Below are 22244 nucleotides of genomic sequence, written 5' to 3'. Positions count from 1 at the left end.
ACAGTCTATAATGATTTTAATGTCTACTACAACTGTAGTCTTTTTTCAGTCCACCTGTGAATCCTTAGGGGCCCATTCTGCCAGACTAACGGCATATGACTGACCTAGAGGTAGTGCCCTTGAAGCAGCTGGACCAGACAGCTTCATTAAATCCCTGCTGACCAAGAAAGTCCACTAAGTACTCTGTAGCAAAACCTGCAGCAACACCTTACCATCCTCTGCAGCCCATGTAGTTTGGATTCATACATTTGGAACAACCACAGCTTCTTCAGCAGAAGCTATATCCACTTACAGTAGGTTTCCCTAGTAGCTCCTCTGGCTTCAGATGCTGGTATATTCCTTTTAATTAAGTTGACTGAACAGGTAGTCGGTAATGAGAAGTCAGGATCTCATGGTTGAGACATGCAAAGTTTGACTTTGACACTGAAATCAATGAACTGAAACATCCAGGACAAATCTGGGAGAGCCACCCTATCCCCAGCTTCAGTTGCATTCTTCAAAAAGCAGATTCACTGTTTCCCTGTTCTCTTTCAAATGCCTAGGAGATTTCACAACATACTCCTCCACAGAAAATCCTTCTCTTTCACAAGGAAAGACTGTCTTTGCTAAAGGTACAACATGTGTAAAGACACAAATCTGAGGAATACACGTACTTTTCTTTTGCATGGTTCCAGTGTTTTCTGTAGAGAAACTTCTCTGTAATGGCAGAATACTAAAAAGTTTGTGTCTGCAAGTACCAACTTTTGCTTTCCTACATCTGAGTTTTTTACTAGTTCTGTTTTACATTAGTATTTTCACCATTCATTTAAGTTCATTTTTATGTCTTTATCTAGAAGAAGAGCCATTACAGGATGGTGCCTGATACTTGAAAGTTTTCTTTTTAACTCCTTTCTTTTCCTTTCTCACTGTCTCTTTCCGCTAGCTTAATGGTATTTAAATGCTCTTCTGCAGAATAATACAAGAATAAACACCTTGGGTTGTGACCAGATGCAAAGGCAGGTCCACAATCTATTCAGTCCAGTCACTGAAGTGCAATACAGACATTTCAAGGTGCTTCGCCATGTTTGAAAGTGGTCTGCTAGGAAGAATGTGTGAAGGGATGGATTTGGAGCCTCTGAGTTACAAGATCTAGTAGCAAAAGATCCAGTTTTGCCCGAAGTACAAGTTAAAGGAAAGAAAACACCAATAATGAGGATTATTGATAAAACTATTACAGAGATGAAAGAAGTATGTAGGAACAGATGTTCCGGTCTCCCTGAATCCAGAAAATGAGTAAACAAGAAATGAGAGGCTAAGGCCTTTCATGAAGAGTGAGGCTGTTTTTATTTTGGCTGCATCAGGCATCCTGTCTGGGTGTCTGTCATTGGCTGTGCACGTGCTGCACATCAGGTGCACCCCATACTGGTCTCCCAGGCATCCCACCAGAGGACCTGCAGGCCTGCCTCACTTAATCACGTGCCTGGCTTGCTTTCTAGTATAAAGCAAATTGCACAGGGGACAATATGTCTTTAGTCTCCTCCCAACATGAAGCCAAGACAAGCCCAGGAGTTGGGAAGTGCTCCTGAGCCCTGCAGTGTAGGTGTGTTCATCTGGATCAACTTCAGCATGTAAAACGTCTTTGCTGTGGAGTATGTTGTATGTTTAAAGGAGCTGTGAGGCTCCTGGACTACTGGGAACTTGGGCAAGAACTAACAAATGCACCACTAGTTTCATAAAGAGGGGATAGCACAGTGGAGGCTATGCAACCTTTCCTGAAATCTGTCATCTGTCTCTAGAAACAGAATTGTATGGTCTGTGTTTTCAGGAACAGAAAGTAGACCGATTTTCACAGTATATGAATGGGTTATATGCAGCGTAATGGACAGAAGTCTCATCAAATCACAGATTCAAGCTAATCTGGTGAGCTCGCTGGCACTCTAGTGTTGTGCCCACATTAGTATCTATGATTTAAAATCAAATGCGGCCTCTTTTTAGGTGGTTGTAATTTTAAAGGTAGTGCCTACCTACTGAGATTACAACCTTCAAAGAATTACCTGGAGAACAGCTGATCTGTGTAACCAGTCTGTCAGCTCTGCATCTACCTCAGAAAAGCACATATATGGTAGGAATGAAAAAGTGGTGGATTTGAAAAGGCAGTCGGCTAGTTGAGCAACAATGCTCAGTTTTAACAAGTATCTCTCTTCCTTTGACAAAGAATCACTTATTTCCTCTCTCACCTGAAAGTTTTTAAGGGAAATGATTTTTTTTGTTGTTTTAATACTTGCTTTTGCAAGCTTCCTGGATTTTTTATAAACATCCAGACTTCTAGGGCATGAAAGATCATCTGTTATCAAAGGTATCTCAAAGTAAATTCTATCCTTCCGCTGTAAGAAAGAGGAGAATAGCAATCTGTGCTTTCAGGTGCCATAAATTAAGACTTGACAGACTGTACATTCCAGCTGACCTCAGAGCTGGATCAGTGCCCAGAGAGCAAGGTAGTCTGCAAAATATGTAGCACCCATTCATGAAATGCACTGTAAAGCTGAAATAATACTTTGAATTATCTCCAGGCAGGCTCTGGAAACCATGGATGATCTGGCATAAGAAATTCCTTGTGTTTCTTTTTACAGTTTGGGGGAATTTTTGATAGCTGGTTTACAACAATGAGAACAATACCTGTGCTGATCTGCAAATTACCAAAAATTGCATCAATTAATTGAGATTTCTATCTCATTCTTGTTTCAATATTTAGACAGATGTGTCGAAGCAGAAGCAAAGTGGCTCTCTTTTGCACTAAAGAAGGTAAGAGAGAAGTGCATCTAAAACAAAGATGTTTTTCAATGTGTGTTAAATTATTTTAACAAATGCAGACGTTTAGTGCAGATTAATTCTGAAATTTCACTGGACTTCTGCAACATCCAGTATTGCACTGTTGTTTTGTTTTTTTTTTTTTCCCTACTCTATTCAGTTTCATCAGCTTTTCTTATTTTTTGACAACGAGGCTCTGTATTGCAGTAGCCCAGTCCTGCTCCCACAAAACAAATTCTGTCAGCAGTCGGGTGTCAAAAATTAATTTGATAAAACTTCATGCTGAAAATATCCTTAGGTTAGCAGGCTATCTGTCTGGGAGTTAAAGCTGTGAAATGTTTTGTTGTGAAGCTCAGGGGAACAGAAGAACCTGAAGTAGAAACCTACAGACCAAGATTGTAGGCACAACAGATTACAGAATCACAGAATCGTCTAGGTTGGAAAAGACCTTGAAGATCATCCAGTCCAACTATTAACCTAACACTGACAGTTCCCAACTACACCATATCCCTCAGCGCTATGTCAACCCAACTCTTAAACACCTCCAGGGATGGGGACTCCACCACCTCCTTGGGCAGCCCATTCCAACACCTAACAACCCCTTCTGTAAAGAAATGCTTCCTAATATCCAGTCTAAACCTTCCCTGGTGCAACTTGAGGCCATTCCCTCTTGTCCTATCACTTGTTACTTGGTTAAAGAGACTCATCCCCAGCTCTCTGCAACCTCCTTTCAGGTAGCTGTAGAGGGCGATGAGGTCTCCCCTCAGCCTCCTCTTCTCCAGACTAAACACCCCCAGTTCCCTCAGCCGCTCCCCATACGACCTGTGCTCCAGACCCTGCACCAGCTTCGTTGCCCTTCTCTGGACACGCTCGAGTCATTCAATGTCCTTTTTGTAGTGAGGGGCCCAAAACTGAACACAGGAATCGAGGTGCGGCCTCACCAGTGCCGAGTACAGGGGTAAGATCCCTTCCCTGTCCCTGCTGGCCACGCTAGTGCTGACACAAGCCAGGATGTCAGTCACCCCCCCAGGTCCCTCTCTGACTGGCAGGTCTCCAGCCACTCCTCCCCAAGCCTGTAGCGCTGCTGGGGGTTGTTGTGGCCCAAGGGCAGCCCCCGGCATTTGGCCTTATTGAAACTCCTCCAGTTGGCCTCAGCCCATGGCTCCAGCCTGTCCAGGTCTCTCTGCAGAGCCTCCCTACCCTCGAGCAGATCAACACTCCCACCCAGCTGGGTGTCATCTGCAAACTGACTGAGGGTGCAATCGATCCCCTCGTCTAGATCATCAATAAAGATGTTAAACAGGAGTGGCCCCAAATCCGAGCCCTGGCGGACACCACTCGTGACCAGCTGCCAACTGGATTTAACTCCGTTCACCACAACTCTTTGGGCCCGGTCGTCCAGACAGTTTTTTACCCAGCAAAGTGTGTGCCCATCCAAGCCTCAAGCAGCCTGTTTCACCAGGAGAATGCTGTGGGAAACGTTTTCAAAGGCCTTACTGATGTCAAGGTAAACAACATCCACAGCCTTTCCCTCATCCAATAAGCAGGTTGCCCTGTCATAGAAGGAGATCAGGTTTGTCAGACAGGACCTGCCTTTCATAAACCCATGCTGACTGGGCCTGAGCATCTGGTTGTCCCACATGTGTTGTGTGATGGTACTCAGGATGATCTGCTCCATCAGCTTCCCGGGCACCGAAGTCAAGCTGACAGGCCTGTAATTTCCTGGATCATCCTTCTGACCCTTCTTATAGATGGGTGTCACACTGGCCAATTTCCAATCTGTCAGGACCTCTCCGGTCAGCCAGGACTGCTGGTAAATGATGGAAAGCGGCTTGGCGAGCACCCAGCCAGCTCCTTCAGCACCCTCGGGTGTATCCCATCCAGTCCCATAGACTTTTGTGTGTCTGTGTGATGCAGCAGGTCACCGACCATTTCCTCCTGGATTGTAGAGGGGCATCGTTCTCCCAGTCTCTGTCTTCTGGCTGAGGAGGCTGGATTCTCTCAATACAACTAGTCTTGCTATTAAAGACTGAGGCAAAGAAGGCATTAAGTACCTCAGCCTTTTCCTCATCACTTGTTACCATGTTTCCTCCTGTGTCTAGTAGGGGATGGAGACTGTCCCTGGTCTTTCTGTTGCTGCTCACATACTTACAGAAACGTTTCTTGTTGTCCTTGACAGCTGAAGCCAGATTAATTTCTGGCTGGCCTTTAGACCTCCTGATTTCCGCCCTGCATAGCCTCACAGCATCTTTGTAATCATTGTGAGTCACTAGCCCCCTCTTCCAAAGGCTGTAAACTCTCCTTTTCTCCCTGAGTTGCAGCCAAAGCTCCATGTTCAGCCAGGGTGGTCTTCTCTGTCGCTGGCTTCTCTTAGAGCACCTGGGGACCGCCTGCTCCTGAGCCATTAACACTTCCTTCTTAAAGAGCACCCAGCCTTCCTGGACCCCTATACCCTTCAGGACTGTCTCCCAAGGGATTCTGTCAAGCAGGTGCCTAAACAAGACAAAGTCAGCCCTTTGGAAGTCCAGGATGTCAGTTCTGCTTAGCCCTCTCCTGGCCTCTCTAAGAATAGAGAACTCTATTATTTCATGATCACTGTGCCCTAGTTGGCTTCCAACCACCACATCATCCACCAGTCCTTCTCTGTTCACAAAGAGGAGATCCATCAGGGCACCTTCTGTGGTTGGTTCATTCACCAGCTGTGTCAGGAAGTTATCTTCTTCCACACATTCCCGGAATCTCTGGGACTGTTTCTGCTCTTCTGTGTTGTATTTCCAGCAGATGTCTGGGAAGTTAAAGTCTCCCACAAGAACAAGGGCAAGCGATTGTGAGATTTCTCCTAGATTGTTCAAGTTTAAGTGGTTTGAAATTCTTCATCTTCAATGAAATCACATTCTATACATGAGAGCTTTGCTGAAGAACACTTAAATTATGAATGAGCTTGAACTAAATTTGGGAAACTCATTTACTACTCTTACCAGAAAAGAAAAAAAGCAGCTCATAGGAGCCTTTCAGAGGTGTTTGCTTATGACATATGTTGCTTTAAGTACACTTAAAACCTCTTGCCCTCTGAAGTTAAGTAAACACAATAAGCATTAAAAGTTGCAAATAACCTTTTCTCCAATTTATTTCTTCTCTGAATTCCCATGGATATATGCAATGGCAGCACATCCTTCCTTGGGAGGCTGACTGCAGAAACTGGTGGTGTTCTTTTGTTCTGTAAATCAAACTGAATATAAATAGTATAAATAATAACGTTGCCATCTTACAAATCCAGAATGTAAAGTGAAACAAAAGTGAGTGGCTAACTATTTCAGAAAAGTAGCTCTCTGACAGATGGCTATCTGGTATAATTTCCAGTGGAAGTTGCTTATGAAGAAGAATGGACTGAGTATTGGCATGTCTTCAGATCTTCAAATATTCTGCCACAGGCCAAGCAAGCCTGATGCTGTGTAGCTGAGTTAACAGTGTGACATTCATCTCACACCTGGCTTAAGAAAAGCCTTGCTGAGCAGATTTTCCAGAAGCAGTTCTTATGGATAGTACAAAATAGCCAAAACACGTTGCTAGCTGACAGAAAGGCAAGGATAGAAACCTTCCAAGGGCTGCCTGGTCAGTCGTGAGAGAAAGGCAGTCAGGATCTCAAACTAGCATGGTTAGTATTTCCGGCTGAGGTGGTCAAAATTAATACCAGGAGAGCAAATCCTCTGATATAAAAGAAGGATGAAAATCGCTCAATGTGTTTGGTACTATTATGTGGTTGTGGATGACTTAATTTACTGTATCATTCAGTGTAATTTCATGACTCTTTATATCATTCTGTGCCCATTTTCTTGCAGAAGGTCTTGTATGTGCTACCTTTTTGGTAACAGTTAACTCCCTTCTGCATCTCTTCCTCACTAGACTGTGGCCGTCGCCCAGCTGCTCGCATGAACAAGAGGATCCTTGGTGGTCGGACCAGTCGCCCAGGCCGATGGCCATGGCAATGCTCCCTGCAGAGTGAGCCAAATGGACACATTTGTGGCTGTGTTTTGATTGCAAAGAGATGGGTCTTGACAGTAGCACACTGCTTTGAAGGGTGAGAGGGCTCAGACAGTTTTACTGCTCATATAAATGTGCATATGTGAATTCCCAAGTCCTCCCTCCTCTACCAAATGCACAGGTGATGACCTTTGCAGAATGGTAAATCACAGAGGCCTGGTTTTAAGAGACTAAAAAAGAAAGTAAAAGGTATAAACTGATATCATCTTAGGTTTTCACATGCTTTATTACTCATTGCTGGCATCTGTACTAATGAAAGATGGCATCTGAATGAAGATGTCCTGACTTCCAGGAGGAAACAGGACAAGGAAGAAGATCAGAACACTAATCCCACAGCTCTCATACAACAACAACAAAAAAATCATTCTGGGCACCAGCATAGAAATGACCTTGGAAAAATGCTGTGGCAATTAGTAAAAATAAAACCTGAGTATTTACGCAACAGCGCAACTGACATATTGAAGTCACTTTTTCTAATTATAAATACTCCACTCCTTTATGAGGATTGCAATCATTAAAAAGTCAGTTTTAACCACTGCTCAGTGCCTCCTAGTATCTGAGGCCCTGTGGTGGATGGATAGTCTGGAGTGCAGAGGAAGTTTACGTGTCTTAGGAATTGTCTTGGACATTGTCAGCTTTTTGGTGCTATCAAACATTTCTTTTTAATGAACAACAGATTTTGGAGGGAAGTTTATTACCTCAGTTCTTTTGTCTTGTACCTGAGTTTCTTAATTGGATTTCTAAAGATAATTGAAATGTGTGTTTTCTGCTGTAGTTAGCAAGTTCTTTCCTGCTACACAGTTGTCATCAGTGCTTAATCCTGCTTTAAACTGGTACTTGCTCATTGGAAATTATTTTATACTACACTAAACACCTACCTCTCTGTTCAAGACAGCAGAAATTCCGTGGTAAGCAAGTATCTCTTGACTGATATTTCTTTATAACATTAATCATTCAAATTTTCAGTAATAATTTCAATTTTGTCTTTTTATTTCTGAAACACTGAGTTCTTTGGTATGTGTTGTGTTTTTCTTGGCTCTTGTGGTAGGGGCAAAGTTTGTGGCTTTTGTGTCCAAGCCAGAAGATGTCAGGCAGGTGATAGTGTGAGTATCCCAAGGTGTGAGTCTATTAATGGAAATGCTAGAGGAAATTACATTGGAGAGATCTCAGTTCTGACTATCACATCATATCAAGCCCTAAGATGTTAAAGAACTGATTTCATTCAGAGAGAATAAAAGTAATAACCAGAAACTTAGAAGAGTAGCCTAGATAACTGTCCTTCTACACTAACAGAGTGCTGAACCTGAATAACACAAATAAGAATATTGTATTTATCAGATTTTGGGTCCTGCACAAGGAATTTCACTTCTTTCCCCCATCTATTTTTAAATAAAGCTAAGCAGTATCTGCAATATTTCTTTACTTTTGGAAGAACCTTTTCTGGTGATCTAAAATAAAGGGTGGGATTTAGAGGTAGATCCTTCAGCAGTATTGCACTGCTACTGAATTTCACAGGTAAGAGATTTTTCTTATTAGTGAAAGATAAGATGAGAAGGTGTTAAATTTATAAAGTAAAAACTCTCCCATTCTTGTCAAACACAGAGACTGCCACTACATTTTGGAGCTGTTCATTTACTCCTCATTTAGGGCTAAATAATATCTGTGTGAGCTCAGAGTATTACATGTAAAAGGTCTCTTTCACATTTGTATTCTAAATGCCTTAAAGTACCAAGATATTTGGTTTTAATAATTAATTGAGGAGTTATATGAACTTTTTTCTCTTCTGCCTCTCCAAAAAGATTTGAAGGTATGTTCCCCGTGGCCTGAAATCTTTACATTCTTCATGGCTTGATACAGCAACATCAAGATCTTGATTGATGCCATGAAGCTTTCTTGATATAAAGTATTCAAAAATTTACCAAACCCACTAGATAAGTCAACAATTAAAACAGATTTTAAAGTGTTCTGGTCCTTTAGACAAAATACTCGATTTTGTGAAGTATTTCATGAAGTTCATGCAAAGTTTGGGATACAAAACATGAGGACCATATAACAATAATGCAGCAGAAAGTATTAATGCAGTCATGAATACTTGCAGAGGGCATAAATGGAAAGAGCTAAATTAAACATTGTGTCCTTTCCTAGTTTTAGCAGTATAGTCCCCAGAGTTTTGTCAAGATTGTTTTGAAATGCGTAACACCAAAGCATCTAAGACATTAAGGTTTTTTTCTTAACTGTAGGACAATACGTTCTGGCTGTGACTGCTCATTGCTCTGAGCAACGCTTCCTTACAATGTTCGTAAACACAATAGCATATTAATATTCTTAGCACATAACCTTGGAAACTTACGGAAAAACTCACAAACTGATCATGATGGTATAATGATCGTTACAGTCTGAAATACCAGAATTTTCACATGACTTTTAAGATAAAAATAACCTTTATTTAGCAACCAAATCTCTTCACAAATTGCAGAAATTACAGTCTTGTTAAGTATATAAAAAAGCTGAAATCCTATATGCTTTGATTTACACTACTTTGATTAAGCTTCCATCTTGTCAAAGGTGCTTAGTTACATGGTACTGTCTTTCATCAGTTGTGAAAAATACTGACTTTTTTGAGGGTTTTTAGAATCACAGATTAATTAGGAACCTGTCACTTACCCTGTGACCAGTTACGATTAAGAGGTTACACCCTCAAAGTCTTTCATAAAGTCTGTGTTTTTCTCATGTGTTTCAACTGACACTAGTTTAGTGTTCCCACTTGTATCATTTGCATTATTTTTCTGTGATCTTGGATATTTACTAAAGGAGTCTTAAGCAACTGTAACAGTCAAAATAATGTTTCAGCTCAGACATAGGGAGTATGCTCGGCCCTGACTGAACGCACCCAATAAATGAGGGACTTCTTTTTCCCATGGCTAGCAGAAAAGATTTAATTTTCATAATAGAATTACTTCTTTGGGAATCCTTTGGGATTTCAGCTAGACTTACTGCTGTCAGCAGCATACTACTGAACAATATTGCCACCCCACAGAAATTTGTACATGCTCACCAGTGAGCATGTGAGCACCTAAGACTTGGGCAAGATCCCAGGGATGATTTTGAGAGCCTTTGGCATTTGATACAGGAACTAATAGGTGGTTACGTGTCTTCTGAAGGTGTGAGCTTTAATTCATTTGGTAACAAGCAGGAAGGAAATGGAAAGCACTGTCTTTTATTCCTTGGATTTTAGCTATAAGTATTTGTTTTTTCTTGTAGCATTTGTATGTGTAATGCTTTGCAAAGTACAATGTGCAAAAAAAGTCAGGGAGATGAAGTTCTCGTGTATTTTAACTTAAAAGAACACTTTTGATTGAAATTTTCAATTTTTTTCTTTTTTACAAAGGAGAGAAAATGCGGCTGTTTGGAAAGTAGTGTTTGGGATCAGCAACCTTGATCATCCATCAGGCTTCATGCAGACCCGACTAGTGAAGACCATTATCCTCCATCCACGCTACAACAGAGCAGTCGTGGACTATGATATCAGCATTGTGGAACTAGACAAGGACATCAACGAGACAAGCTACGTAAGACCTGTCTGTTTGCCCAGCAAGGACCAGCTGGTTCGGCCAGACACCTACTGCTACATCACAGGCTGGGGGCACATGGGCAACAAAAGTAAGATGAATACTTCTGGGCCTTTTGGAAAAACGTTAACCTGCTGCTGAGTTAACCAAATGAGTGATCCCATTACAAATCTTTATCTGTGTATATTATTACTGGACCTTATTAAATACTGGGGAACAGTAACTCCTCATGAAGGGATCTAGCTGTGACTAGAGCCTAGCTGTTCCAGTCAGCAGCCTGAATTTATGCTCCTTAATCTTTATTTAGACGAAGAGCTTTATTTCCAAAAATGTTGAGGATCTAGAAACTCCTATCAAGAAAGTCACCTGAATGTATTACCATTTTACTGGTTTAGGCTGTATTCAGAACTGTACCGAGAAGGTACCAGATCATCAGGGTCAAGGGGGGAGGGCAACATTCTTAGTTCTGTGAAAGCAGAAAGCACTGAAAGCACTGGCATAGAGGCTGAATGAACATTTTCTTGAATCAATGCTGTGCCACACTTTGGACATGTGGCATGATTTATTCCACCCAGGCACAATCACAAGTGTTGTTTTTGTCTCTCTGAACAGAACATTAGTGTGTTTTCTTGTTCTGTGGCTGCTGTAATCCTCGGGTCCCACGACAAGAACAGTTGTGTTATGTAAATCTTTGTTTAGACAAAACAATTCTGCATGCATCATATGCAAATTATTCTGGCCCCAACTCAGTCAATGCTCTTGCCATTGTGCTTCTCCCTTTGCTATTACAGTAATTACTAGGGAAGGCTGCATGTCTGTACACCGGAGAGGGAAATTTTCCTTTCAGTATTGTTTCAGCTGGAACTGGACCTCTAGTGGCCAGGTCATACATGTGGCAAAAATTAAATTGCACAGGGATAGGCTGTTTGTTTACTAGCAGCTCTACCCATCCAAAAATACCTTTTATGTAATGTCAGGGAGAAAAAAACCCCACAGAATCCTTTTGCATCACTGGTAAGTGGAATAAGGTTCTTTGTTCTCTAATGTGGTTTCAGCGTTGGTTTTAAATGTTAAAAAACATTTTTTTATGTTATGAGGCATCAAAAATCATCATGGCTACACAGCATTTAGTACTTCACACCCTAGGTTGAACAACTTTCTTTAGAATTTGAGCTCAGTCAGCTGTTTAGACTAGGAAGAAGAAGTCCTTTATTGTCTCCTGAATGTGCTAAAATAATTTCATTAACCTTTGAGTTCTGATTCCCTGACACATTCTCTAAGTCAAAATTACCCAAACATAACTCAAAAAAGGCTGCGATTATACCAAACCTTACTGTGAGAGTCACCAAGAAACAGGGAGATCCTGCCATGGAACAATGAGTCAAACCTGTCCTCCACCTCCCTCACATTACTGTTTTCCAGCCAGTACTGCCCCCTCTCCCATAGTGCATCCCGTAACGGTGCTCTCCCTCCTCAGTCTGTCTGTGCGCATGCACAGTGAGCAGCAAGTGTCACACCAGTCCCCCTCTACTTGGTCCTTCTCCAGAATGCAACACGTACACTCCAGGCTCAGGTGTGTGACAGTCATAAATCCTGTGATGCAGCGGGGCAGAAAAGCACCTGCTTTCACCTTAGTTTTGTGCAGAAGGGGGAAACTTCTTGCCTTACATTTAAGATAAAGTGAAATTTATAACCTGTCCTAATGGCAGTATTTATCATATCTCAGTGAGCCATCATAGCTAAGTATTTGTGTGTTTGTGTGTGTATAGTTTAATGCTTAGTTCTGTTTTTCAGTGCCTTTCAAGCTTCAGGAAGGAGAGGTTCGCATCATTTCCTTGGAACAATGCCAATCATACTTTGACATGAAGACCATCACCAGCAGGATGCTGTGTGCTGGCTACGAGTCTGGCACTGTGGACTCATGCATGGTAGGTCTCTCCCTAAGGAGAAACCCACAGCCAGACTTGCTTTTAGAAATCAGAGTGCTATATGGTGTTTATTAGGTATAGCATACTTCATCTACTATAGGAAGACAACAATTATTTAGATATTTTAATCCAACTTTTATTATTATTATTGGTGTAACTAACTTCGGTTTATGATAATGAAATGCTGCTTGAAGACTCTAAGGTTTATCTGTATTATTTAACTATTAGACAGATTTTTTTTTTTTAATTTGTATGAGCCTTTTGCAGGTAATTTTTTGCACAAATCTAACAGAAGAAATACTGGTAACGCTGCATGCTGCTACATAGTTTGGCAGAGCAGCCAGTTTTTACAGGAGAGTTACTTATTAAAGGCAAACCGCTGTAGGAACTGAGACACAGCTTTAAGTATATGACGGCTGGCCACATGTAGCCCCTACAGACTGGTTTTTTCTTTCATGTTGCAGGGTGACAGTGGAGGACCACTTGTGTGTGAGCAACCTGCAGGGCGCTGGACTCTGTTTGGTTTAACATCTTGGGGCTCTGTCTGCTTTTCCAAGGTTTTGGGACCTGGAGTTTACAGTAACGTGTCACATTTTATTGAGTGGATTGAAAGACAAATATACATCCACACCTTCCTGCTAAACTAACTCCAGATGGTAAGAAGTGTGCTGACAAGCAAAAGAAAAAAGGAATCAGCACTTCAACCGTGAAGATTTTGCAGTCCAGAAACTCCATGGAAAGGAGTTTCAAGCTCTATGTATTCTTGTTGTGGAGCTATGGAATATGCAGTGTATGTTAACAGTAAACCCTCTGCTGGTGAATGTACTTTGGGGTAGCATTAATAATCCTTTTGACTTTTCTTTTAACTGTGTTGTGGTGCTATTCCAAACACAGAAAAAGGCTTAAAAGAAAAGAATCTGCCACTTTCTGCCTTTCAGCTATTCAAACTAAGCAGTAGCACAGGATAGAAAAACCTTTTTGATAACCTAGTTTAATACTATTCAATTAGTAGCACATGCATTTTCACTCACTCATTGTCACGAGGAACGAAATCGGTGCATTCCGACAGCACAGACAGGACGTATATCCACGAGGGCAACCCCAGGCATGGCCGCACCATGCGTGGGAGAGATCGAGGGGTTTGTATGTCCCTGCAGCACGTGTGCTACGCGTGCTGTCCTGCGGGCTGGCTGACTTCCCTGGGTCACCCGGGCCCCACTGCTTCTCCTCCCAGAGCCAGCCTGGGCATCTCTACAGGGTGATGGAGAGACCAGTTGGCCAACACACTGATAACTACCACTTGAGGCACCTGACACCAAAACTCAGTTGTTGAGATGCTTTGGACAGTTTCTACCACTTAATTTTATGAAACTTTCAATGTCTTAATGTGTCCAGGAGACACCCGTTCCTTGACAACACTGATCAGCACATTTATCAAGTCTATGCCCCACTGGCTTTTTTTCCCATTCTGTGTAGTGTGTTCAGCCTATAAAGTGTGCACTGAACGTCTCCAGCCCTCTAAAAACATAACAGGGTTGGCAAATGCCACTGCGATGGTTTCCCCTCCTCAAGGTACTAGTTTGAACATCTGGTGAGATACAGAAAAATGCAAGATTTAAAGTGCAAAAGATGCAGTGAGAGGAGTATCCCAAATACTGGGAAAAGTGGGTATTTTTGGATAGGTCTCTTCTAGTATCTTGCACTGAAAGTTTCATTTTGCTTAGCAAGATTAAAGAACTGGGAAAAAGAAAAAGGCAGAAAGCAAGCTGAGAATGATGAAAGACTTCAATTCCCGCTTCTGTTTAAATGAATATTACAAATATGTTAAACAAAGTTCATCAGTGAAGGCCCAACAAGCCCTACAGCAGGAGGTAGGACACACCTCCTCTCTGGCACCATAAGGAGATGCCAAGCTCCATTCGAATACTTTTCAGCCAGGCTTTCTTGGAGTGAAGGCTTAGCCTCTTGCCTACTGCACAGAGCACTCCGCCAACTGTAGGTGATGTCCCACCAGCTCACAGCTTTGAGAGGCCAGAGTAGGAGGAGTCAGGAACCTGAGGATTACAGGATTGAATTTCACTGGGGAGCAACACATTTCAAATTTGCCTGTTTTCAGTGCTGTGCCTGGTGACCTGTGAGTCCAGCCTAAAGCATATAATTACCCTCTCTGCTACCTCTGGCATGCCCCCATGACAGCATGGCAGGGCCTTGTCAATACCATGACTGCCGTATGTGGAAACATGCATTGAAAGAGCTAACTAAAGGACATTTCAGGTACTATTAATCACGTTACAACTAATCTACATAGATCTGACTATTGCTTTAGTGAAGGTTTACCTCTTCTTTCCGTATCTTCTCCTTTAACATGGCTAACATTAGACACACTAGACAGCGCTCTAGACAGCATTATTAATAAATATTCAGTATTTATGTTATGGATTCTGAAACTCTATTTAAGTGACTATTTTATCACTGTTTCATGCTCAGAAAGAAAACCCTTCTAGGCTTTCCTAGGTTTTGTTTTATATATACATTAAAGATTTTGTTTTTAATGTAACATAGAAATGCCCTTCTCCAGCTATAAATGAGAAAAAGCAGCCGTGACCATGTTTTTTCAGTGCAAGTAGATTATAGATGAAGCAGGTTATTGATGCCCTTGCCCCAAGGCTATGGAAGCTGGAGGTCAGTCCCCACTTCAGCTCTTCTCCATGGCGCAGGCAGCCCCACTTGTCCCTCTGACACGTCTGGTGACAGGCAGGGTTCAGGGAGCTCTGTTTTCCAGAAGTAAAACCAAAAGAGGTGCTGTTGTGAAAGGAACAGCCCAGCCTGACATCCCCCCACCAGATGAAGTGGTTAGCAGCTCTGAATTTTGTAAAGCACATCATCATTTCATGTAGGTACTAGCACTACCAAATGAGAATATGTAATTACACATTTTAATTAACTGGGTTTGGCCTGTCACCAGTTTCCAGGCAGTTCTCACCCCAAGGAATGAGGGAGAGTCCTGCTGGAACATATGGTCCAGCCCCTGCTGTATGGGATCAGGCCGAGTCCCATCCCAAATGGCTTTAGGAGGATGCAGTTGGGTCTTTTCCTTCCCCACAACTGTGTCTGATACAACATTCCATGTAAAGAGGAAATCTGTAATTTTATAAATGTATTTTTATACTGCTTTTTTTTTATGTGTGCACATGAAATAGACTCCTTCTTCCAGTGTATCAAGCCCTTCCCTGTGTGCTGACATAACGGCTATGGTCACAGTTATGCTGTTTCTCTTACAAGTGTAGCCTTCACTGTAAGGTAACAATTGTTGGTTTTACTTCTACCACAGCTGTAGCTCCAAATGGAAGCAATGTCGCACAGTTAAGCAGATGTCTTTATAGCTGTACTAATAAAAATTTACAGTAATTTTCCAAAGAACTTCTCTGTTGAAAATGTGTTTTAATCTTTAGAGAGACTCAACAACAACACAGAGGTGTGAAGTTATAACTTCAGCAATAATGCCTAAAAAAAAAAAACAAACCCTTAAAAAGGTATTTGCATACCCTTATCTATCTCTGTTAAGCAGCCCTGACAGCCCTTGTGGAGGTTCTGCAGTACCACCACTGTACAACCTTTAGTTTCTTCTGCATGTGTGCTTTCAAGTAGAGATCATTATCAAGAATAACTCTGCCAACAACTATTCTGGATTGAAACTGAAAAACTAAAGCTGCAGTCAAATTTCTCTGAATACATTTTGTTCTATGGCTTTCCTCAGGAATACAATTAGTTTGAAAAGAACATCTCTCATTTTAATTGGTATGCAGCATTTCAACATGTACACATGCTGAAATAAAAATAATAAACATACAGAAACTTAAAATTTGCCCTTTTACTGTAGCTAACAGTAAGGTATCCAGGACCATGAGGGCAAAAGTAACATGACCAGAATAAAACAGGAACAAATACTACAAAAAACACACTGAAATTCAGCTATGAGAACCATCTTCACACTGTCACCTTCAGAACTCGCCTGTGAGCCCCTGCAGAGAGCAAGGGTGGTCTGACAGCAGCAGAGCCAGGGCCAGCAGGAGTGGTGGGGGCTCTGCAGCAGTGGCTCCTCACCCTTGTGCTGCATCATGGGGGCTGAGGGAAAAACCACAGCTTGAGTCAAACATCCAGCTCAACCTGGGCCCAGGTACAAACCAAAGCTCATTGGGCTGTGGAAACTCACCCAATGAAGGCTGCGGCTGACTGCCACCTGCAAATGTTTAGCACAGGTGCAGCTGCTGTAAAAAAAAAAAAAAAATCCCACATTTAAAAAAGCATCTTTTTTTCTGTGAATCAGATATTGCACATCAAAAAGGGAGTTAAAGGTGCTCTAGGTGTAACTACAAAGTCTGAGGGAGTTGAAGATGGTTGTTTTGGTTTGTTTTAAACTGACAATCAAAAGTATAAATGCTGTGCTTGCTTTCCTTCATGACATCTGGAAGACACCTGTGAAATTATCTTAAAAAGCTTGTTTTCCAAATGGAAAAGTCAGGCCATGCTGTGCAGGGGTGCAGAAGCAAGCAGCAATTGCGATGTCTCCAGGACTAAAAACAACTGAAGGAAACATTCAACCACTGAGAAGCAAAGGAAGAGCAATTCACTTGCACCTTTTGTTTGACAGGGCTTTAGATGTGGCCAATTTACAGTTTGAAGCTTACTAAAGACTCACTCACCTCATCTCCCCTTCAGTAAAAAATTGCAAGTAAACAGCAGATAGCCCTTAGATATTTCTGCTGTTTGTCCACCAAAAAAAAAAAAAAGATAAAAGATAGGATTTTACACAATGGGTAATTTATCATTTAGACTGCTCATCAGTGTCCTCAAAAAGAACGCAATCTATAGTGGACAATTTTAAGCAACACACACCATCAGTGAAACAACACATCAAGAAAATAAAAGTGTGTGTTATTTTGTACCACTTCAAGGCATACAAAAGTACTTACAATCTCACCACAGAGAAATTTCTAAAAGACTTAAAGTTTCAAGGCAACCCACAGGGCATGACACTTGAGAGACCCAGATGAAATCCTCCTTCATCCAATTTAAGAATCGATCCTGAAAGCCTCACTCCACTAAGCAGTGAGTAGTGAGGTGACCAGGCTTGTAAAAAGCTGCAGAACAGCAATTTAAGTGTCCCAGAGGGATCATGCAGCTGGCCTCAGGGCTAAGAGGTGACTGCCAGTCACGTCTCTTTGTGCAGCTTTTGCATGATACAAGCGCAAACTCCCGAGACAGCTACCTGCCAAACATGCTGGTGGGTTCTGCTCCCACAGCAGAGGCAACAAGAGGGCAGGTCACAGGCCCATGTTGTCCCCCAAACTCCTTTTTACAGTGAGATAAGGGGAGAGAGCTGAGCCCTGTACTTCCTCAGGTCACTTGCAAGTCCCAGAGCTCCTCCGTGAGAACTCAACGTACCTCAGTCAGAGTCACAGACTTGCAGAACCACGGAACAGAGTAATCTGTTCTTCGTGGCCACAGGTGAAGAGAGGTCATAGATTTAAGGTGCAGAAGAAACATTCAGATGAGACAATAGAAACAAAACCAACATTTGACTTTGAGGGCAGGAAAGCACTGACCTGGCCTGCTTCTCTGGGGTCCTTTACAAGATGTCTTCCAGGAATGCTAACGGTAGAGCCGGGCCTGCCTTGGGGCTGTGGAGCAGAGCAGATGACTTCACAAGTCCCAGAAAGTGTGTTCCTGTACGATTCTGCCCTTGTACCAGCTAATCTCCCTGCACAACCCATTGGCTGTTTGTGTCTTCTTGACACCTGGGAGTTCCTGTGGTTTGTAGAGAAAGCTGTTTCACTCAGGACACCTCGAGTTCACTCCTGGCAAGGTGACCCCACAGCAAGAATGATGCTGCAGGCAAACATCTGAAAATTGTTAACTGCAAACCAACATGCTCAACATGATCTCTTAGAATTTGAATGTCTGCCATCACTTCAAAGGTCTCCACTAACCCTATGTCAGAAGTTACCAAAAAATATTTTGTCATATGTTGAACCAAATTAAAAAAAATATTTGCAGAAATGGCTGTCATCACTGGCTCCTTCCACTGTTTTTCTTCTACAGGCTAAACAAAAAGGATATTTTTCTCTTCACTAACACTAGGGATGGAGTCAGCCCTAATTACATTCTACCTTTTGGAAACAGAACCTTCTAAAACTTTTGGTAACATGCGGTGACCTGCATTTGAATGAACTTAGCATGCCCTCAGTATCTGCCCTTGCATAGCAGCAGCTGTCTCAGACCTCACAGCATTTGTTTAAATTCTTTCTTAAAAGATGTGGAACATGTAATGTTGATCACTGACATGGAAAGCTCGTGGTTCAATTAAAAAGCAGAGCCCTTGCCCCAAACATGGTGCCTAAAAATAAACACACAAATCTTGGCAATTTGAAAGCAGAAAGTTTTAGACAGAAACAGAACCAAAAAATGGGCTCATACTAATAATTCACTAGTAGCTACAGTTTGAGGAAGCTGTTTATTTCAACAGGTGCTAGTGGATACAATCTCCTAAGTTCCTCTATAAATTGGCTATGTAACTTTTAGGGGAGGGAAATAAAAAGGAGTCAGGATTTCAGACAGTCTGGAATCCAGAAGTAGCCACATGCACCTCAGCCAGCTTTTGAGCAGTGTGCAGAGCAGTGGGAAACTGGCTGAGGAGGGACATCTCCAAGACAGATGAGCAACAGACCTCTGATCTGGGACATACAATGGGTTACAGCTTCTTTAGAGCAGCCTTTAGAGATACTGAAGCTGTTTATTAAAAAAGTCTGGAGGCATCTGAGAGTGGAGAAGAGTAATGTGATCAGCTAGAAGCTGCTATTTATAAGAGAAGACCTGAAGACAGACTGGAGCTACCCACTGCCCCGGGGACACAATTCTGCAGTGCAGGCATGAGGTAGAACTTAGAGAAAAGCCATGCAGCCAACATCTGAGTTGGGTGAGGAGGAAAAGAAGTCCAGTCACTGGCGAATGATATGAAACAGCATATGGAGACAAAAAAGAGGAATGCAGCAGGAGGATGAACTATCATGGAGAACAAAAGGCTGCGCCAGGATTTGCAATTTTTGTGGAAGAAGGTGAGGGAGACTCGTGACACCTACATCTGATCTGGGCCACTCTTCTGATGGTTACAGTTGTGTTTGCCCAGTACTGAGCTGGCCTGTGCTATAGCCTGGTGAGCAAACTGAACCACAATGGTTAAAACAATTACTGCATGCACATAATGGAGGAGTCTGGCAACAAGCCAACCAGTAACACCACATCCCAGCCCTTCTTTACTTCATACTTCAGCAAGTGGTGAATCCCAGGGCATGCTCGGATTGTAGGCCAGAGTGCAAGAAGCAGGCTGACTTACCTGAATTGCATCCTGCAAATCCATATTCATGCAATGTCCTGTCCATAACACCATGAGGGATTCAGCACTTCTGCATACAAGAAATAAGCAGTATGCAAAGTCTAGTGTGGAGAAAATCTAAAAACCAACCCAGCCATTTAGATCTTGAACATCTTAATAAATTATTGAAAAGCTTTATAAACAAAAAAGCTTTTAAGGAAATGTATGCATCATCTACATTGGCTGAAGAAAACAAAACCACAACGTAGCATAGATCAGCAGTTACTACTCCTGGGTTTTAAAGAGTTAGCATTCCAACTTTGTAAAATACATTAAAGCATCTTCTTCACACAAAACGGAATTAAGATCTGCTTTGTGTGCTAGAGAAACAGCACTGCTGCCCTCTTCAGAAGTACACACAGAGGCTTTGGCACATGAGTTATTACCACCAAATGTATCTAAATTAGTTTCCTTTGACGAATTCAGAAACACAGTCTTTTCAGAGTTCAAGCCATTTGTAGTTTCAAGCTCATCCTGAATGTCTGGTAAGGAGGAGGTGTCTTCTACTAACCCTTCTCTTGAACAAGCCCAAAAAGGTGGTTTAGATGTTGGCAAAACACTGGCAATGCTTTCTTCCTCTGATATAGCACCTGTGGCTGAGCTGGAAGACCCAGAAGTGGCCTGGAACTCCACTCTACCGTTTACAATGAAGTCATCTTTCCATCTCTTAATTGCCTCCTTCTGCTCCTCAGGGGTCAGTCTGTCAAGGTGCTTGGCTCTCACCACCGGAGACATAAACAATGTTCCTTGGAGAACTCTCAGCAAGTATCTGCAAAATAAACACAGTTTCAAATAAGCTCTTTAGAAGCAGACTCAAAACTGTTTCAAGCAACACTAGTGGAAATCAAACACCATCAACTAACCCTGAGGCTGCAGCAGCCTCTGAAACAGTTTTTACAGGTGCCATTTTGTAAACATAAACCATAAGGCCAGCAACTGCACCAGAACGTTTTAAAACTGGCATTTTCAAAGACAGATACTGATCTCAGGGGTTTCTGGTTTTCTGTCCTGAACACAGTTCTCCTATAGACTAGTTACTGCAGCCATGTGCACTTGCCAACCTCAATGAAGGGCCAGGGTCCCAACTACACCGGAAGTGGAGCATTCTGTCTGTAGCGTTAGGCCCCAGAAAAAAGGCATCAAAATCAGCACGCAGTTTAGAGTTTCCTTGGCACGTCAGTGCAAATATAAGGAGTTAAGTGCCATTGTGGAAAATATCAGGCCTTGAAAAATTCATGCTTCCAACTGAGCAGCTGTTTATCACTGCTGCTGTGCACTGATACAGCCCTAGAAAGCTGGGAAGAGTAGGCAGAGCATCATTCTAAAATTCTTAACTTTTGCAGAAGCCAGAGAATTTACCAGAAGCAAGAATGAATATGAAAGCAAAGGCCAAAGAAACAAAGCATCATATGCAGTAACAGGAATTTGTAGTACAAGTGATGTTCCAGAATTCATATTATAACTGACTTAACTGGCAACTTAGGTTAGGCAAAGGTTTAAATCGGCCTTCTGCAGTGAATTTTCAGTCAACAAGGCATCCAGCATGTGTCCCTCTGTAGGAGAACTGCTCCTTAGAAACTCCAGTGAAAGCCCCAATCTCACTCCCTCAGCCTAGAAGGTATAGAGCACCCTTTATCTTCGAAGTCCCTGCTGAATGGTGGATTTTCAGTACCTTACAAAAGTACTTACATCAGAACTAAGCAAGGAAAAAAGGTATGTGTAACAGCAGTGGTTCTGTAATAGGCACTTCTACTCCAAATCACTGAAGTAGAAAAGCTTGAATTAGCCACAACAGCTATACGTCTTCTGAGGTATTGGCATAGGGAGAATGCAAATGATTCAAGAAATTTCATTGGTAAGTCTAAATACTCTGCATTTAATTCACCATGAAAAACACTGTCTTCTTCAAAATTGAATACCTGTACATTGGAAGCAGTCACTGAGCTGAAAGCTTTCTCCTGCCTAGGCTCTCTACAGCTCTACCAAAAGGCCCTAGAACAATATTTATTCATTTATCGTGTGATGTAGATTTACTGTGTGTAAAAGAAAAAGCTCTACTGTTACCACCTGCAGCCAAGTGGAGAGCAGGGATGGGGAGGGAAGAGCATGTGTGTTTCTTGCACCTCACCATTTGTCCTTCTGCTGAACTGAAGTGTGAACCAAAGTGATCAGTAACGATCTCCAGTGAGTGCAGCAAAACCCTGGCCAACATGCTTAAGACACAGACTGAGACATGTTCAAAGAGGCCTATTCAGGGATCTGCTTGGCATAGCCACATGAGGTAAAGCCCTCAAGGGAAGAGGGGCCCACGAAAGCTGGCTGATATTCAGGAATCACCCCCTTCAAGCTCAGAAGTGCGTCCTGATCAAAGAGGAAGTCAGATAAAAACACCTGGAGGCCTGCATGGATGAACAAGGAGCTCTTGGACAGGCTCAAACACAAAAAGGATGCCTGCAGAGGGTGGAAATAAGGACAGACAACCTGGGA

The 22244-nt window shown here is 42.3% G+C and overlaps 2 protein-coding genes across 9 annotated transcripts in view; one reads left to right on the top strand and one right to left on the bottom strand.

Moving 5' to 3' along the window:
* Nucleotides 1-13150, top strand: part of CORIN (corin, serine peptidase) — a 179254-nt gene extending 166104 nt beyond the window's left edge. The window contains exons 18-22 of one of the 2 annotated variants that reach the window (XM_074904747.1): nt 2732-2781; nt 6691-6865; nt 10217-10488; nt 12192-12325; nt 12790-13150. In XM_074904747.1, coding sequence (XP_074760848.1) covers nt 2732-2781; nt 6691-6865; nt 10217-10488; nt 12192-12325; nt 12790-12972 — 814 coding nt within the window. In that variant the 3' untranslated portion in view covers nt 12973-13150. Of the gene's footprint in view, nt 1-2731; nt 2782-6690; nt 6866-10216; nt 10489-12191; nt 12326-12789 lie in introns of those variants that run through there. The other variant, XM_074904748.1, reaches the window with a different exon arrangement.
* A 221-nt stretch (nt 13151-13371) lies between these two features.
* Nucleotides 13372-22244, bottom strand: part of ATP10D (ATPase phospholipid transporting 10D (putative)) — a 59108-nt gene continuing 50235 nt past the window's right edge. For 3 of the 7 annotated variants that reach the window (XM_074904744.1, XM_074904746.1, XM_074904745.1), the window contains one exon: nt 13372-20526. In XM_074904744.1, coding sequence (XP_074760845.1) covers nt 20004-20526 — 523 coding nt within the window. In that variant the 3' untranslated portion in view covers nt 13372-20003. The remainder of the gene's footprint in view (nt 20527-22244) is intronic. The other 4 variants (XR_012633549.1, XR_012633548.1, XR_012633547.1 and 1 more) reach the window with 4 other exon arrangements.

This window comes from Athene noctua, chromosome 4 (genome assembly GCF_965140245.1).
Source record: "Athene noctua chromosome 4, bAthNoc1.hap1.1, whole genome shotgun sequence".
Lineage (NCBI taxonomy): Eukaryota > Metazoa > Chordata > Aves > Strigiformes > Strigidae > Athene > Athene noctua.
This window is presented reverse-complemented; position numbering and strand designations above follow the sequence as displayed.